This window comes from Solea solea, chromosome 18 (assembly GCF_958295425.1).
Source record: "Solea solea chromosome 18, fSolSol10.1, whole genome shotgun sequence".
Taxonomy (NCBI): Eukaryota; Metazoa; Chordata; class Actinopteri; order Pleuronectiformes; family Soleidae; genus Solea; species Solea solea.
In genome coordinates, this window is record NC_081151.1 from 9,784,438 (window position 1) to 9,803,437 (window position 19,000).

General features: G+C 44.4%; 1 protein-coding gene across 3 annotated transcripts in view; it reads left to right on the top strand.

Annotated features, from left to right (window-relative positions):
• Positions 1–1,715: 1,715 nt before the first annotated feature.
• msrab (methionine sulfoxide reductase Ab) overlaps positions 1,716–19,000 on the top strand; it is a 45,638-nt gene continuing 28,353 nt past the window's right edge. For 2 of the 3 annotated variants that reach the window (XM_058614486.1, XM_058614487.1), the window contains exon 1: positions 15,230–15,444. In XM_058614486.1, the coding sequence (XP_058470469.1) occupies positions 15,369–15,444 (76 nt within the window). In that variant the 5' untranslated portion in view covers positions 15,230–15,368. Of the gene's footprint in view, positions 2,345–15,229; positions 15,445–19,000 lie in introns of those variants that run through there. The other variant, XM_058614488.1, reaches the window with a different exon arrangement.

Consider the following 19,000-nt stretch of genomic DNA (forward strand, 5'->3'; position numbering starts at 1 on the left):
TGTTTATGTAGGTTATACATAAACTGTGTGTGTGTGTGTGTGTGTGTGTGTTTGAGTGACGGGAGTCGAGGGGGGGTCGACGGCACGTGTCGTGTCTGCGTCGTGGGTGCGTGGCAAACACGCTGCCTGGAGGGGATCTCCCGTGACCCTTATCCGCGTGTCTCTCGGGACGCCTCTTAGCTCCTCCTTGGATGCAAATGAACGGCCATAAAAGAGAGGCAGATACAGGCACTGAGACGATGGAGGAGAAGAAAGGGAAATGGGACCATGGGGAGAAAGAGGAGGAGGAGGAGGAAGGATGAGGGAGTTAAAAAAAAAAAAGAGGCGTGAATAGAGCTGAATGTATGGAGGAGATGTAGAAACTACACAAGTTGTCCTCCAGTGATCAGAGGAGAAATCTCTTGACTTGAAAATGGTCTCAATTCCTTGTAATTCAGCCTCAATTTGAATTATTCTGTTCATTTAAAGCCCAACAAAAACATTATTTATGTATATCATGATATGGATGCTATAGGATCTGTGACCCTACATTAGACGAGGAGGAAATATAGAGAGAGAGTGTTGTGTTTATGGGTTCATACATTGAACTGCGAGGTCATGGTTCTGCTTTATTTGCCCTAATTACCATGAGGCATCCGTCTCTTTCTTCCTTTAGTGACGCCTCGCCATGTCGCCAACCCCAAGTCTATTTACATGACTAAATTAGATTTCTTCTTCTGTTCTCTGCCACTATCTAAAACATAACCAATGAAATGGAACAGGACCATAGGCCCATATCTATAAATATAAAATAAATGTTATTTTATACAAAATGCTTGTTTTTAAGTAGTGTATTTTCAACTAATGGGCAATAAGATGTCCAGTCTCTCTCCTGTCGGGACGACATTATTTTGCATCATAACTGGAAGCAGTGGCAGCGCATAAAACATGCAGGCTGTTAAGGATTAAGACTGCCATGATGATGAATGTTTTTATCATGTGAGGCGAGGAGGTGAGGGGTGGATGGGGTGGGGGGGTCGGTCTATATGTGGTCACCTGCTCTCCCATCGCCACGGGGTCCCGCACTGTTGACATATTGAGAATCACCCCCTCGTTTCTTCTAGTGTCCCCAATTCTATTGAGAGTTTTGGAGAGGAAAAAAGGACGCATAATGTGTGGAGAGGCGCGGGGGGCCCCGGAGTCTGCAGTTGATGACCTCTGTCTCGACATATGTGGCACACTTGCCCTCCGCGCTCTCTGCATTGTGTGAGGACGACAGGCCATAATTAAATGTCAGCGCGCCGCGTTTGCAAAACTTACACAAACGCAGGGCGTGAAGAGACTGTGTGCACTCGTGTCCTCGCCGCTCATCTATAATGCACCGTTGTCTTTGGTTCATGTTGTTCTCCCACGATGTATAAACACGCTGAGAATCAAATGGCAATGCAGTCTAGTCCACACAGCAGTAAGTAAATAAATAAATAAATAAATACATAAAATGTGGCAAAGAAGCTTTAGAAAAATCTAGATTTTCTTTCTTTCATATTCTGCCTCCATCATGTGAGTATGTAGGTCAACTCACGTCCCTGTCGCCTGCAGCCATTTACAGCTGGAATCATTTGATGCATCTCTGTGATTATACACGTAGAAATGAAGCTCATTATTTAAATTACTTCATGTGCTTTGGGCATTTTTTTTTTTTACTTTTTTTTTTTTTTTTTTACTTTTAAAAGAAATACTAGATAGCACAAATAGTCCACAAAATGACTTCTTTATTGAGGCTTTTTTTTCTTTTTACAGCACAAAAACAAACAAAGGTGATAGCGACACAGAAAAGACAGACTTCTAACTAAAGTGCAAAAGCAAAATGAATACATCGGCGTTGGTGTGAGTAATTTGGGAAGATGTTGCCATTTGAAAGAAAAAAGGCCCAGTGTCAGAATCTAATAAAGATTTCTTGCTCTTATAGCATTCTAACCCTATGTTTTTTTTCTCCATCTTCTTCAGGACAGGCAAGTGTCCGCTCATGCGTAAACACACAGACCTTTGAAGTGGCCTTCCGTCACCACATGGCAAATCCCCCGGTGTGATCCCTCTGTCCATTTGGCTGCAGGACCAGCACTGGTAGGCTGTTCTGTCTGTTCTAACGCTATAGAAACCAGTATATGCATATAGAACGCCGCTTCTCTTGTTTCTGTCTTGCTTGCATTTATAATACATTCTTTCACATGCATTATTGCACCTTGTGTGAGGTCAAGACTCTGTTAACTGCGCGGGCTGAACGTCGATGAACATCATCTCGCAGGCTTGGAGCGAAGGGAGCTGTGCGTTTGTGCCCTGTAGCCGCTCTGTGCCGGTCTCTCAGGTGAGTGAAGACTGTGGCTTCTCTCTTGGCATTCACCGCGTGCCTTAATTGTGTTGAAATTAAATCAAGGTCCACTGTGAACACAAAGAGCTCAAACCCAAACTTTCAAATACATTATGTCCCGTTCTCTGTCACTTACACAGCGTTTGTCTCGCGTACTCTCATTTACAGGCAGTTATGAATACATCTTCTTTTTTCCTTTTACCAGTCCATCCCTGTTTGACTTTCTCTCTCTCTCTCTCTCTTCCTCACCTGTGATCTCACCTCCCTGTGGACTGGAAGGCGGCTATGCGGTCCTTTCACGTGTCAAAGTACATTGCATGCTAATGCCCACACCAACATGCACTCACCCTTTGGAATGGAGACAGGTTTTCTTTACAGACAGTACAATAATAATAATAATAATAATAAAAAAGAAGAAGCAACAACACATATCATACAAAGCAAGGACATTGTGATTGCATGCATGCGTTTAAAGGATGTGCAACACACACACAAAAAAAAAAACCTTTCCAGCAACAAAATATGAACAAAGAAAAAAAATCTAGTGATCATCAAAAACGGCATTCACACCTTAAAGGGACGGCGTGTACAGACACAGTGTACAGCCACATCATTAAAAAGGCAGCACAGAGAAACAGGGAGTGAGCAAAGCTATGTTAAAGAGAGCAGCAGCCCCGGCTACCTGATTACTGCCATTCCTGCAGACCATCTTCGCCCTCAGAGGAAAACAAAGGATAACGACGAGGTATTTTGTGAGTACACGCACACAGCAGCGGCGCGACGCTTACGCCTCATCCTCGCCCATAGCACTGCCTCCGCCGCTCCTGGTTAAGAGCTCGGTACAGTTTAACCAGACCAAGCACTTCTTCATTACAGTTTGGTAAAGCTATGTCGTTATCCCTCCTTTACCCCCCATCCCCCCCCCCCTCTCTCTCTCTCTCTCCCTCCTACTCTCATCTCTTCTCTATACTTCTCTCTCTCTCTCTCTGCACCCTGCGCATGCACATATAGCCATGTACAGACTGGAAAACTATATTTAAATAACAAATCTGCGTCCTCTGGCTAAGAGCTAGACAAACGTGCTGATAATCAAACACTACATGCGGACGTTTAAGGAGAAACATTGAAAACCCTCTCTTTTAAACTCTTGATCGACGCACTCTCCTTTATTTCTATACCAAATACATCCTTCCTCTCTAAAGACGAGTTAAAAAAAAACTGAGTGAGCTGCAGAGTATTTCCTCCCGTCGGGTCCTCGGTCCTGGTTTTGTTATTGTTGCCGCTGTAGTTGTAGTTGTCTCTGCTGTATCTGCGCAGCTCCATCCTGTGAAGGTCCTTGTGGGTTGGGAAGATCAGGGTGAGCAGGCACACGGGGGGAGTGGTGGGGAGTAGAAGGGATGGGAAGCAGGCAGGTGTCACGCATGCAGTCAGGGGAAAGAGGAGGGAGGGTAGCAGGAACAAAAAAAAAAAAAACTCAGCTAAATTCTACCCAGGCACCATCATTAGAAAAATCCATTTGGATCTGCTCAAGACAAAAGGAAGACACAAAAAAAAAAGCCCAAGATAAAGAAAAATATACATATATAAGCCAGGAAGGTATATATGTATAAGGATCCGAGGGAGAAGGAGGAGAAGGAGAGAGATAAGGGATGGAGCGGATGAGGAGTGAACAGGCAACTGCCTCGCACACAGACACACTGCGCTGATGCGAAGGCACGGGCTTCAATTTATGCTTTCTGGTCGACACCACCCCCCACCTGACAGCCGCACACACACACACACAGAGCGTCCCGCCCCTATCTGCCCCTGTCCCTGTCCTGTCCCGTACTGGATGCGTGGCCCAGCTGATCAGTGCAGAGGGATTAGCCATCGGGGCCAGCTGGCAGGGATTACACAGGCAAAGTGGGGGAGGTGTGTATGTGTGTGTGTGTGTGTGTGTAGGGGTGGTGGTGGTGGTGGTGGTAGGCCTAATGCTGGGGGGGGGATGGGAGGCCCTGTCTTGTCCTACACACACACACACACGCGTACTGAGAAATGTTCACTCGCACACACACTCATGAAGATGCACATGATAAATCGCGCTCCGGCGCCTGAACGCCGTATGAAATGCTTACGACAAATATGACTTTGCAGGGAGCGCGCGTGAATGCGGCGGCACACACTGCAGCGGCTAACACGCACACACACACACACGCACACACAGGCGTCCCTTGCGACGCTCAGTGTTGATAAATGTATGTAAATGTGCGTGAGGCATCAGGGATGGATGGATGGAGTGATGGATGGGGGGGGGGGGCTGTGAGAGGGAGGGAACTCCACAGGAGAGCAAGGCTAGGCTGACAATGCAAGGCTCTGACCCTTGACCCCTCTCCGCTCCATCATCCACAGCCATCAGCTGATCCCGGGAAATGGACAACTGCAGTAAAGTCCCCTCCTCTCCTCTTCTCTTTTCTCCTCTCCTCTTATCTTCTCTTTTCTCCTCTCCTCTTCTCTCCTCTTCCCTCTCTCTGTCTCTCACACACACATGCACACTTGTCCACTTATAGCAATGAATCCACCTCAACTCCATTTTTTTTTACACTCCTCTCCCATCTCTTGCTCCCCTCAGCCTTCCATTGCTCTTCCCGTCTCACGCCTCACTTCACCACTTAGCTCGTGCCGCTATCCCTGCTCCTAACCTCTCTCATTATTTTGAAATGTGTCGACATCCACAGCTGTCATATCTGTGCTGGGAGAGATCCATACTGAATGAGTTCTTTTTTCCTGTTTTGACTAATCCTATTGAATTCAATATTTTTTTTGCTTATACTGACTGTCAGTCTTAGTTTTACCTTCTTTTTTTTTTACCCCCTTTTACCAAAACACCGTGACACACTTTATCTCAGGCGCTGCACGTTTTTTTCCAAATGCATATTTTTCATGTGTTTAAAACAGAGCTGTAATTGTTTTTTTTTTGTTTGTTTTTTTTATAAGACAATAAACAAAATGTTTAGGATTAATGAACTGGCTGCTGCGGTGATGCAACATGCACGAGCAGCACTGTGTTCTTTTTTTAAATATAGGTTAATGATCAAAGCCTGATAGTGTGATATTTTAAAGGCATTAATAGCTTATGTGTTTTTATTGAAACCATAAAATGTGTATTTTTAATACCATGCAGAATTACTCACTATGACAGGATGAATTGTCCTTTTTGAATGGAAAAAAAAACAGTTATTTCTCTGTTCTTAACTGGTGTGCATGTAAGGAACAATTCAGAGCAAGCAGTCAAAGTGTTGTTTTTGTGAACAGCTAAAGTTTTTTTTTCCCCGTTTGAGCTCGAGTATAAAGGACAAGAGACACCGTCCACACAACACACACACGGACACGACACAGATGCACAAGCGCGCGCACACACACACAAAGAGGCAGAAGACAGAGTGAATTCTGTAAAATCAAAGAGACATTCTGCGAGGCCTCGCAGGCGGTGAAACTGCAGCGGGGCTCTGCAGTCAATGTATAGAATCAGACATGGCTGAGTTTGGATGTGTCTACATGACATGAGGACGGTTTAAACGGCTGAGCGTGGCGCGGTGGATTCAACCAGTGAGTGTGTTGTTTCAATGGAAGCAAAAATAAATTGTGTGTTGACCTGTTGTGCGGGCACAGAGAGAGAGAGGAAGGAGATGTGCGACTGCATTTTGATGCCATAGTGCCCCGTCCTCCATCTTAAAAAGCTTGTACATGTGAGGACGAGAGTGGGGGGACGGGGGACGGGGGGGTATGGGGGTTAACATGCAACCCCACCAGCAGGCAGCCAGGGAGATCAGTGAGAGGCAAGCACACAGAATATGTATTTTTTTTTTTATCATACAGAGAAATACAAGGGACAGAAACAAGGAGTTATACAAAGCGAGAGGCTTAGAGAGTCAGACAGGCAGGAGGACAGTGAGACAGGCGGAGATAAATAGACAGTGCTCGTCCCTAGTTTGGTAATCTGATGGAGAGATTAGCAAGCAGGCAGCATTTGGGTCGGATTATCGAGTCATTAGAAAAGGCTGGTGCTCCAGAGCCTCTCTCATGTGTTAATGTGGCTTTACAGATCCTCCGCACAGTCTGCGCAGATAGTTCAGACTGTGTTTCGGAGGAGACACCGAGTCACATACACCTCATTCTGCACAGGTTTTTTTAACGTAAATGAAATGAATCCATTTTCTAATTTGCAAATTCTAAAAGTTTAAAGAAAAAAAAGAAGAAGAAAAAATGTCCTTTTGTTCTATAATGTGACAAAAGGAACTTTCATTGCGCGCCGGCGAACTGTGACGAAACTAATCCGTTTAGATGAAACGTCGTCTCCGCATCAGCCGAATCGCAATGAATCATGTTTATACCAGGAACGCTCCATTTAAATCACACTTTCTGTCGACCTGTGGTCCACAGGCACTGTAGGTGAAGCTGGAGACACGTGAAGGCTCTCTGAGCAGGAGAAGCAGTTACAACTGTAACATTTAGCACAGTTTTTAGCACGTATATACATATATATATATATATATATATATATATATATATATATATATATATATATATGTACAGTATATGGCCTTCAGGTGCTTGCAAGTCGCACAACCGCGATGTTCAGCGATGACAGGATTAAAGTGCGATCGGGAGGAAGCTGAACTGCGTGTGTGTGCGTCCGTGTGCTGTCAGAGTTGGTTCTTTACATTTGTGTGTGTGTGTGTACTTGTACGTATACTTTTGTGAAAAGAAGGTATAATCCACAGGAATCAAGGACTCCTCACAAATATAAAGGGCTTTTTAAGGGCTGGACCCCATAATGAGGCCTTTATCATTTAAACTTCATGATGAGGACTTAAGAATGAGGTCTAGGTCTGCCCGCAACTATTAACCCATTACTATTTTAATTGGAAACGATATTGATAAGTAGTTTTTTTTTTATAATTTAAAGATTTTGCAGTTTCTTAAATGTGAATATTTTGGTTTTATAGCGTTCAAGTTACAACGTATAAGGTTTATGTTTAGGTTAATGGGATGCATTGTGTGTGTGTGTGTGTGTGTGTGTGTTGGGGGGTAGCCGGGTAGTTCATTGACAGCTGATCAATGCTGCTGACGCTCCATGTGTCAGATGTGCTGATTTGGTCCAGTGACTGCAATATCAGTTTCAATTTCACAGGAGTGAGGAACGAGGTTGCAGCTTCACGCGTGTGTGGTCTTTCTTTTCCTTAAATGCACGTGATTATAACAGTGTGTCATGATATAACCCGTTTCTGCGCCGACCAGTCACTTCTCCAATCGGTCTTCACTGCGCGTACTTCCGGGTCAAACACGCGTTCACATTTAATTTCAGAATCTCACACACATATATACGTGCAAACTGCACAGTGTCTGTCTGCTCCGTGTTTCCAAAAACATTCCCCTTTTTTTGCTGCTGCCTCTGCATACACCATGCCCCAGTTCCCCCCCACCCCCTCCCTTTTTGTCAAATAAATTGTAATGTGACCTACTTCCCATTTTGCACCATTTCTCTTGTGTTCAGATATTAGTGTTTGAACACGAGTGATTTGCTTTGGGGCATACAGTATCAAAGAGGAGACGGTGTATATAATGTGCTGTAAAGAGTAATGAATACAATGCGCTTGGTTTGTTTTTGTTTTTTGACATACGGAAACGTTCCCCCCCCCCTTTTTTTTTTTTTCCTTTCCCACCCCATCATGATTTGGTGTGGCCGCGATGCTGCAGCTTCTCTTCATGTGTAGGCAAATGCATGCATTAGAATTTTTTCTCTTTTGTGTTTTTTTTTTTGCCATTGTGTGATTTGTAATTAAAATACATGGTTCACATATTTTCTGATTAACACGTGCAATAATGCTCACAGCCCTCGTGATAACAGGATGTCTTTGTGGTGGTCATAGACTGGGGGAAATAAGGTAAATCAATTTTGCAGCCTAGTTAAGCAGAAAGCGCAGTGGTAATTTTCAGTAATAAGCGTGGCTAATTCATTGGACCACATTGCATTTATAACCCAGTTTGGTCTGCATTAGTTGGCATCAGTATCCTGTTTTCATTTGAGGTGTATTTTTTTTTTTCTTTTCATGATGAAAGGAACCTCGCGGCACAGCACAGCACAGCACAGCACAGCTCACCCGATCCCAAAACACAAAATGTAGGCCGGTTATACGGCGGCATGTGTGGAGAGAGTTGCAGTTATTTTTATAGATACAAAATAACTTCCCTGTGCATTTATTTACATATAATTTCATACTTAACGCAACCTTTTCACACCTGATCACATATCTATATGTCCTTCTCCTCTTATATTTGCCTGCGTTATTGCATCAGAACAGCGGTGCGTGGCGCGCGCGCTTGTGTCCGTGTGCCGTGCCAGCGTGCCTCTACCAGATCAAAGCTCCATCCCTCCTCTTCCTCCTGCAGAGATGGCACTGGAGACCACACTGACCCTGATTTATTGGGATCAGAATCCACATGACAGCAATTAATTTACATCCATTAACTACATCGCTCGCTCTCCTTTTTTTTTGGTGCTCTCTGTGGACGTGTTGCACTCTCGCACGGCCACTTTGAACGCTCTCCGTTTCTTCCCTCGCTCACTCTGCGTCTCTCTCCCCCCCCCCCCCCCCCTCTCTCAGCATGTTCTGTTGCATCTTCCCCTTTAATCAGGCTTTCTCACTCCACACCAGTCACTCCTGCATCAAGGACTCTACAGACCCTTAGCACCCCATCCTACTTCCATGCATTAAGGACCGCTGCATAAGCAATAACGCCGTCAGGTTCGCGCTGTGTACCCGCGGTTCGTGTAGTCTGTGTGTGTATATGTTGTGTGTATAAGTCCTATAAATAATTATTATACAACTTTTACCGCATTAAATGTGCTCAGCAAATGATCACACGAGGAATTTGACATGAAGATTATAAGATCAGCATCTTGTCGTCAGGTCATTTTCTCATTAACGTGTGCTATGTTTGCAGTTTCTCATGCTCAAGGGTCTCTCTCTGCACACTACTGTTCCATACTTTATTGGCCTACATCTCATGTCGCCCTCCCGACTCCTTACTTCCCGTTCTACCACTTTCTGTGCGGCGAGTGCTTTCTTTCCCCTGGCTTTTCGACTTAAAAAGGACACGTTTGCTTCAGGGAGAATTTGCCATTTATTTCCAGAGACAAAAAAAAAAAAAACGAGATGGGGCTTTAGCGCTTTGTATCTTTGTTTTTGTTATTTTTTTGTCTTCATTCTCTTCGCATCTTTGCTCTCTGCACCATTGTGGTCTTCATGCAGCTCGGGCCCTCCATGCTTTCACTCTGTCCTCGGGGTGAGAGGTATGGTTGAGCACGCAGCTGGATAAATGTACTCGGGGTTGGGTGATTAGGACAGTGGAGTGAAGGATGAATCCTTTTGAACCACATCTCAATCCTCCCCCCCCCCCCCCCACGTCAAGTAGAACAGAGCTAACTATTGTGGACGTGAACAAAAGGATGCGCACGTATATACGCTTTTACAGCAAGTCCTCAGATCGCACATGTGCACCGTTTCTATGTATAGTCGCGTATTCCTGCACGCTCATGCGTAAAAATTCAACAATACTTTCCTGAATCCAAATTTATTCTGAGGGGGGGGGGGGAAACAATGCCTCACTTAACATCCCATAACCGACATAGCTTGAGGACAGGTTCTACCGGTATCTGTTTGAGGATTGGCTGCAAATGTGGCACGGGGAGAAAAAGTTGCACTTGGCAGCAGACGGAGAGATACAGCAAAGGGAGTGGGGGGGGGGGGGGGTTCCCAATAAAGGATTTTAGACCAAAGCCTCTTTGGTGAAGAGGAAGGAGGGAGGGAGGAAAGAATAGGGCTGTCAGGGTGGTGGATAGATACAGGATGACACAAGGTCCAGATTAACCCTAATCTCAGGCCTGGTGGTTTAGGTGAGGCTGAGGGACTATAGGAAGCTATCCCATGCCAGGTGGTCATGAGGAGGTTAAAACGGGGAGAGGATTGGTGGGGGGGGATGGGACAGAGTGTTGCTAGGGAAGACATAGAAGAGGGGGGGTAAAGATAAGCGATTGTAATGACGTATTTCAATATCTCAGCTTCCAGCGTTCTTTGTTGGGATAGAACTGAAAGCCGAAAAACCAAAATGGGTGACCGAAAAAAAAAAAAAAAACACAGAGAAGATTTGTGACAGTGGCTGCAGGGTGATTGGGTGGTTGCTGCATGTTGACAGTGGCACATGCCCTGGTGCATGGGATTAGAGGGACACTCGGTAATCTGCTGTTTAGGCTGTATGTAGGGCAAGAGTGGCTTAGTCTAGCCCCTCTTAGCACGGGCTGCATCTTTTAAATAGCAGCCGGAAATATCAAAAGTATCCACAGTTTACCTCCTATTCGGAATGATTTGGTAAGAAGGGGAGGGGAAAAAAGTGTGGGTGGGGGGGTGGAATCTGTTTAATTCATGTGTCTGATCTGGTTCTGTATGATGTGTGACAAAAAAAGGGCATGAGTTTAGATCGGTTTGCATGAAATGCACAGTAACGTTGCAGCAGAGCAATGGGCACGGATCATATCCTCCAACACATGTGCACTTATTTACAGTTGTTGTTTTTTTAGATAAATGATGTAAAATGTATCACAGAAATAGATCAAATGAAGTAATCCAAACATTTGTTTCCTTAAAGGAACAAACTTACACCAATGAAATCAGACGTGCACAAGTAAGGATCCAGAAGAGAGAAAGGATCCACGCATAGCGGCGCTTCTCCTCCGACTCATGATGAATATTTAAAATATAGTTCTCTAACAATCCCTGCAATACAGTATAAAGCCCTTTAGTCACAAGCACCCTCGAGATTTACGCCGCGAGCACCACTTACAGGCTACCAACAATTCACAATGATCCAAAAATCACTGCACAAATTAAATCTTATTATTTTAATAACATATCGGGGGGGAAAAACTCACAATAAAATCAGAGTTTGAGCGGCTCTGAAGAGAGCGAAAGAGAGAGTCACACCACAGTGACATGTGACGACAACGACAACAAACAAAAAAACTCTGCTCAGAAGGAGAGACGCGTTCCGTCTGAGAACGGGCTCAGAGAAATGAGAAGTAGGACGCGAAAGACAAAGCTGCCGAGACAGGAGATCATTGAATTTGTAATTACTGCAGACAGAAGTGCCTCCTCCTTCAAAAAATCCACATTTATCTATCATAACTGGGGTTCTTTTTTTAACTATATATCAGCCACAGTACCCCACTTTATTTTGCTTTGAAGCAATATCTCTTTGATTGATCGGAGATAACGCGACATTTAAAGATCTCGTCTTGAGCTCTGGAATGCTGAGATTCGTTAACCATCACAACTGAATTCTTTGTACACGTGTTGCTATTGATTTTGTATTTGATGTCAGGAAAGTTTACAGCGCGAGAGAGAGAGAGGGGGGGGCGATAAGTTGCAAGGTCACCTCAAATGCAACTCCAACCATCTTGGAGAATTACCCACCATTTAGTTTCCTCACGTCATTCAAAGAAACCCCCGACCGATTTGTGTCAAGTGAAGTCAAGCGCGGGCCCCGTGTATGAATCGAAATTTGTCAAGTTGGCTTCCCCCCCCCACTCCGATCCGTGAATTGATACAGCTCGGTTTTGATTATGAATCCCCCGGAGAGAGCGCCACATTGCTTTTAACTGACTGCAGCTTCAGCCGAGCAATCAGACCCTTTGTTTTTTTCACACCATCCCACAATCCCACCTGCTCCGTCGGAACGATGGAGGACCCTTGGAAAACAACGAGGCGGCATGATTTATTATTCTAATTAGGCAAAGTGAGACTTTAGCTAAGCCACAATTACACTAAATCGCCCAAACTGTTTTCTGGTTGGCTGGCTCCTGTTCCGCTCAGATGTTAATCAGAGGCAGCTATTGAGTTGAGGTGCAAGGTACTCGCGACTCTCATTACTGCTTGGTAGTATCTATCACAAACACACCAGTAAACAAACAAACAAGTGCTAGATTCCTATTCGGAGTGGCTTATTCAGTTCAAATCCTATTAAATGTGTCTCATAACCACGTATGAGGGTTGAAAGTGCAGTGTTTCTGCGGTAGAATTACTTACTGTTTAATTCCAGGTAATTTCATAATCTCTTTGATACTCGCTCACATCTGCACATCTCTGTGCTCTCGTTTGCTGACGGTTAAACAGCTGCGAGCCGGCGGACTCGCTGGATCCTCCGGTACAAATCTTACACACACACACACGCGATCAAACTGTATGCAATTACCCACTACGCACACACACACACACACACACACACTACTTACACGAGTGCCCATTAGAGAGTACACACACACACAATGGTGGACACACTACTTAACAAACACGAGCATTGGACCGACGCACGCACACACACACACACACACTCTGCACTCATGCAAAGACACTGATGTTATTCACCAAAAAACATCCATCGGAATTAAAAGTGGATTTAGTTGTTCCCTCCATCACAGCGGAGAGATGCACATGTACTTTCATTTAGTGATCTTTTTAACAAGCGTGTACGTGGCTGCTTCCCATCCATCCCTTTTGGCTCACATCACCTTCATTTTCCCCTCCTCCCCTCTCCCTTCTCCCTCCTCCTATCTTCACACGCATCCCAAAATCCTCCTGCATCAACAGGCATGTGAACCCAGTGTTCAGTTCATCTCTCTCTCTCTCTCTCTCTCTCTCTGCTGGCTCTATTTTCTTCCATGTGCTTCCCCTCTCCTAGCTTTCGGGGTAATCACCCGTCATTTGCATTGCAAAGTCCCATGTGCCATCCTCAGCTCCTCTGCAGGTGATTGAGCTTCATTTCCTCAGCAGATAAGAGAGAGAGAGAGAGAGGAAGAGAAAGGAAGGGAAAAGAGAGAGAGAGGGGGGGGGGGGGGGTTGCAGCATGGTGTGATGTTATTCTGGTGTAGAGGATATAGGAACAATGCCTGGGAGCCTTTGTTAGTGGTGGATTGGTCGCTTCAAAGGATACACAGAAAGTTCCCACACTTAAAAAATCATCCTCATTACGATCACAACACACAGTGTGCAGTGAAATCAGTTAGGAGTGACCTCTCCTTGTTTTGGATTCCGATTCCTGGTGTAATTAGACAGAGAATCAAACAGAAAGTGACATTTCAAACACGGACGTTCTTTTCCTGTGGTGTCCTGCGTGTCGTCTAATGGGTCTCTCTTGGTGACTCTTGCCTATGGCTGCAGCTAATGATTCACTTTATTATTATTATTTGGTATATAAAGCATAAGGAAAATAGAGGAAAAGGCCACAGTGACATCTTAAAATGCCATGTTTCTTTTCTTTTGTTTTTCCAGTCCTGAACAGTCCTGAAGCCAAACACACTCCATTTAAACAAAAGCAGCAAATCCTCACGCCGGAGAAGCCGGGGCCAAAATGACGTAAACGGTTTATTAAATCAAGGAATTAATTTGTTCATAGTGCAAGCCATTGTTTTTTTAATGGCTTTTACATCGCTCGCAATTTGTAAATGTGTCCAGTTTTTGATGCTCATGCACACTCAGGTATTAACCACGTTTCTATCTCGCTGTTGTTGGGTTACCTTTAGACTTTTCTGTCTTCAATCCAGTCATCAATGATGATTTCTAAATCAGACCTGTGTCACTTCAGTTTGGTATCCCACATCAGATACACTTTAATACTCTTTCATTTTCTGTCATCGGGTAATGCTTTATCACAGGGGTGTCACAGACAATGAAATAATAGCCTAAAACCCTGTTAACAACAAGGACTCAAAATTGTTCCCTTTGTTTTACATTCTATGAAGTACCTTTTTTACAAAACATTATAAACCACCTGAAATTCCTTGAGGAAAAATAAGTGCAATTTCAACAGTTTTAACATTTAAACATGTGCATTAAAACTTACAGATCACTGTGGATCTACAAAAGGGACAAAACACTTAGTCAGAGGTATCTGGAAGTGGAAAAAATACAGTATTTTCTCATTATAATTCCATTCTAATCATAATGTGAAATTTTCACAAATTCCAAAAAAAAAAAAATCGATTTAATCATTCAAATATATGCCCCGCATTGTTCTGTTTGTGGGCTGGAGTTTTGGAGCGACAGTAAAGTAAAGTAAAGTATTGAATGTTTGTACTCTGACAAACGTTAGATATTTACAATTATTTTGTCGGACGTCGATGGGGAACGAGTTCCAGACGGACAGCGATTCAAAGCCTGTGACTCAAAGCCTGTGACGACTTCCTGTCCATTGAGCTAAGGCCCGCCCACAAACAAAAAAAACACACGCAAAGAACAGTGAAAAGTGTATTTTCAAACAATAAAATACAATATTTGTGTGAGTGATTGAATCGATATTTCTTTTGCTTCCTGAAAAGTGTTGTTTGAAAATATTGACACAAATCTAACTCCATAAGTCTGCACCGTCATCTCAACACCTGTTGTTATTTAAAGAAGGAAGGCCCGGTAAACCACGCAGGCCACAGGATTAGGGCAGAATATTAAGCCAGTAGATTAAACCCTGACACACATTCCTTGACGTAAAACGCACCACAAAGGGAAACCTGCCCATCCATATATACAGTCCATACACTCTGACCTCATCCACCCGTGGCTCCTCCCACAGAGTGAGCGCCAGTAATTGGCAGAGCTCATTTGCATGCTGAACGGCGTGGATATTTATTTAAATTTAATTTCGTTCCCGCACACGGCGCACTGTAGGCTTTTGTGCCAAAGTCATATTAACCCCTTGACTAGTTAATATGCAGCGCACGGCGTTGCCCACGCACGATGAATATTCATATTGATGGCGTTTTCGCCGCCGTCCCTCCTCTTCCTCCTCTCCCTCCCTCCCCTCCTGCGTCTCCCAGCCCCCGCTGTTTAAAGTACGCAACAGCGTGCCGCGATAATGGAGGCGTCCCGCGTGACATTTCCACAGTTCACTCACAAACACACGTTGACTCCGTCCCGTGTCCGCGTCCGCGCGCTCGATGGCAGGTGTCTGTCAGCAGGTGGTGAGCAGAGAGCGCTCTCTGAGAGGGAGGCAGGACAAAATGCTCGTGGCAGGTAAAGCAATAACACACATGCACCCGTATTTCAAGTAAACCTGGCTACCTGTGCACGTGCTCCAGTTACCTGTGATAAGCACACGCACGTGACTTCAATTGTAATTAAAAAAAAAGGCAGAATATACTTTATTAAATGCTGTTTTTGTTGGAAGTGGTATTTGAAGTGAAAGTGAATCAATGACATGACAGGATAGTTGCACATTAAAGGGCCAGTGTGTGGGTTTTATGAGTGCGTATGGGTAGAAAGTGTTTGAATAAGCCTCTCATATGTACTCTAGGGTTGTTCTAGCCACAGCCATAGCCTTACTATGTGAACCAGGTATAAGACATGGTGTGCAAGGGCCACCGTAGTTTCTGGACTCGCGTGGGAAAGAAAGGGTTGAGCGGAGGAGTGTGTCAGTGCCCGATCTGTGTGCGCCAGTGACGTGCGGTCAACTAAAAATACTAACAATCATAAAAGAAAATCCATTTGTCCACTTGACCGTTCTATAAATTAAAAAATTTGACCTTATATTAATAAATGTTATTTTGATTTTCTTGCTATTGTATTGTCAATTAAAGCATAATAAAAAGCTTCAGGTCAAAATTTAAATATAAGCTTCTATTTTGGGTTTATATATTTGTAAATCCGACTCCAGAGGATCTCATGATGTCATGAACCTCACCGCACGTCCCTGTTATGCGACAAACATGTTTTACGACAATGCCCTATCTGTTTCAGCACATACTATGTACATTTCACTGGTCATTTGCCAAATAGTGAACTTGATTTGATTACCAGAAGAATCACATGTTCACATTTTCTCCATTAAACATAAAAAAAAAAATAGAAAAGCGATTAAAACATTGGATTAATGTACTCAATTCGGCGGGTTTTTTTCTCCAAAAACAAATTTGGCCTATTTCTTTGATTTGTATTGTTGGTATTTTGTTTTTGCTGTAACGCCTGCATGGTGGCTGGCACATACGCGGGTACAGATCCTTCAGTGTAACTCAGAACGTACAGATAAAGATAAAAGAAGAGAAGAAGTGCATGTCTTTGTACTTGGGCCTTTCTCCACATGATAAAAATGGTGACTCGTCAGCCAACTGGTGTCTCTAGACGAACCCTTGTGTCTCATGGATTTCGGTTCAGAGCTCACTTCTTATCTGATTGACATCACCAGTGTGTGCGGCGAGAAGACGACACATTCACAGTGTTACAAATTGAATGGGTTTATATGTAAAGACTTATTTTCCTGCCCACTCTGAGCTTTTAATGGAGCACTAAGTATGACTGTTGTTGCACTGCTTTAGAATCTAAAAACCTTATCAAAAGTCATTTCTCCCTTTTTGAACGAAGGCCCTCAGGAACCTGAGCTGACGTACTTAACCTTACAAACCGACTTTATCTCGACATTTGATTGAATACTTTTTCGAGCCTGTCGGGGGGGGAAGTGATGAAGACTCTAAGCCAACCACAAATTCTCAAGTGGCAGCAAAAGCCTGTTGGGATGTATGGTGGGATTGCGTTACAAATAGTTGATGATTAAACTGGGATGAAGCAAATCTGTATGGATCAAGTTCTCAGCATCTGACGAGCGCTCACGGGGAATATGACATTTCAGTTACTCGTGTTTGTTTAGATCCATGTCCAGAGTGATGTCGTCTCGTTTATACGTTGTACACCTTTTATTTTTAAATATATATTTTAGCATCATGGCATCCTTCCATTCATCCCACTCCGGCATTAGCATCGACAAAGTGCATTGTGGGAGGCGGGTGTGAGTGCATAGCAAGAAGCGGCGCCGCAGCATCCAGGGGCCCATCTGGGCATTATGCGCATGAAGGCTCCGCCCCGTCGTAAGTTCCTGCGCCGTCTGTCAAAGCAGCTCGGAGACGCCGCATGGCAGAAATCTGTTCCTCCCCTTTTCACCGCGGGGGGCAGCTTAGGTGTAGACGGGGTTGTTCTGGAGTGTGCATGTGTGCTTGTGTGATTGTCAGTCGGGGCCAGGAAGCATGTGCAATGTAGGGTTTCGTAGGGGACGGTGTGCACATATGTCCCGTGTGAGCGAGTGCACACATTTCTCCCTCGTCTGTGCTGCACACTGAAAATCACTTATTTCGAAAGTTGCTTGGAGCCCCACAGCCCCTTCTTTAAAGACGCTTGTTAGTCCTTGTCCAGACATCCCAGTGACGTCCGCTCCCTCCGTCGCTGCGGCGTGTATAATGTACCCTGTGACCTTGGCGCGAGTGATCCAGTGGCAGATTGCTACATGGTAGGGGCACAGTAGCTATTATTTTGAGGCAGTGCAGAATAGACTGCCAATATTTCTTCCAAACAGGATGGGGGAGGTCAGCTGACCAAAATCAATCCCTGTTACACACTACTCTATAACTCAGGGTGAAGAAATGTGTCCGGCTTTATTTCTTTGTTGTTTTTTCCCCACATCGCTGCGGTCTCCAGATGCCCTTGCACAATTGTGTATCGAGAGCAGAGGGTGAGAGTCAGTAAGTAAGTGGGAGAGCATGCCAATTAAGAATACACACAGCAGATACTTTAATGAGAAGAGATATGCTCATGGGCAGCGCCGTGGCTCAGTGATACGCTCTGTTGCCTCAGCGCAGGAATGTAATGTGTTTGGACCAAACCGGAAATGTGAAGTTTGAATATTGACGTTCCTGCAGGCCCTCTTCTTTAAATCCTAGTGAAACCTTAATGCTTTATTTTCACTGTGCAGCTAAAACCAAGATGCATTTATTTATTTATTTATTTATTTATTTATTTATTTATTTACACCATTCCCATATCAAGTCAACACCTGAGAAAAATGTGCTTCGCAGGCCTCAACAGGATGTGCCTCCATCTTGTTGGGAGGACGATAACGAAGCCAGTGCCATAGTGAGCGGTCTTCTCCATAGCAACTGTTTCCGTTGCTAGGATACAGAATGTATGGAATGCATGGATGTCTAAAAAGTTGTACTCTCCAGAGTCTGGAGTTGTTGTGGGTTTTTTTTTTTACATCTCCCTGAGCAGAGGCAGCCTTTCTCTGTGGGAATGTCACAACACCGCCACACTGGGTTGATTATATTGAGGTCACAGCAGAATAATTTCCTTAACTTACCTCTTACTGTTCTTTAAAAGAAGAAGAAAAAAAAAAGCCTTGCCTCTTTCCTCCCCTCCCCTGTTTTGCCCCGGTCTTTCTCGCCCCTACCCATCCTCCCATGCTGCAGAGGGTAGTTGGCACCAGTATAAAGCGTCAGCCTCCTTCGACGACTCGTGCCTGACTCTCTGCCAACCTGTGTGAAGCTAGAAAGCGGAGTAGTGAGAGAGAGGGAGGGAAGAGGGAAAGAGAGAGAATGGATTTTTGGAAGCAAATAAGCAGAGCAGCCTGGAAATCGACCTTCCCGTCACCAGTTTTGGCATCCGGCGACAGTACTGCTCCTGTGTCTCTACGTAAGGGGACAGCAGGACTTGGACTTCAAGTGTTTGGGTGAGAAACATGAGACCATGGGTGGAATCGGAGGGTTAAAAAAAAAAGACTCTACACCCATAGACACAAGTCAAACTGGTG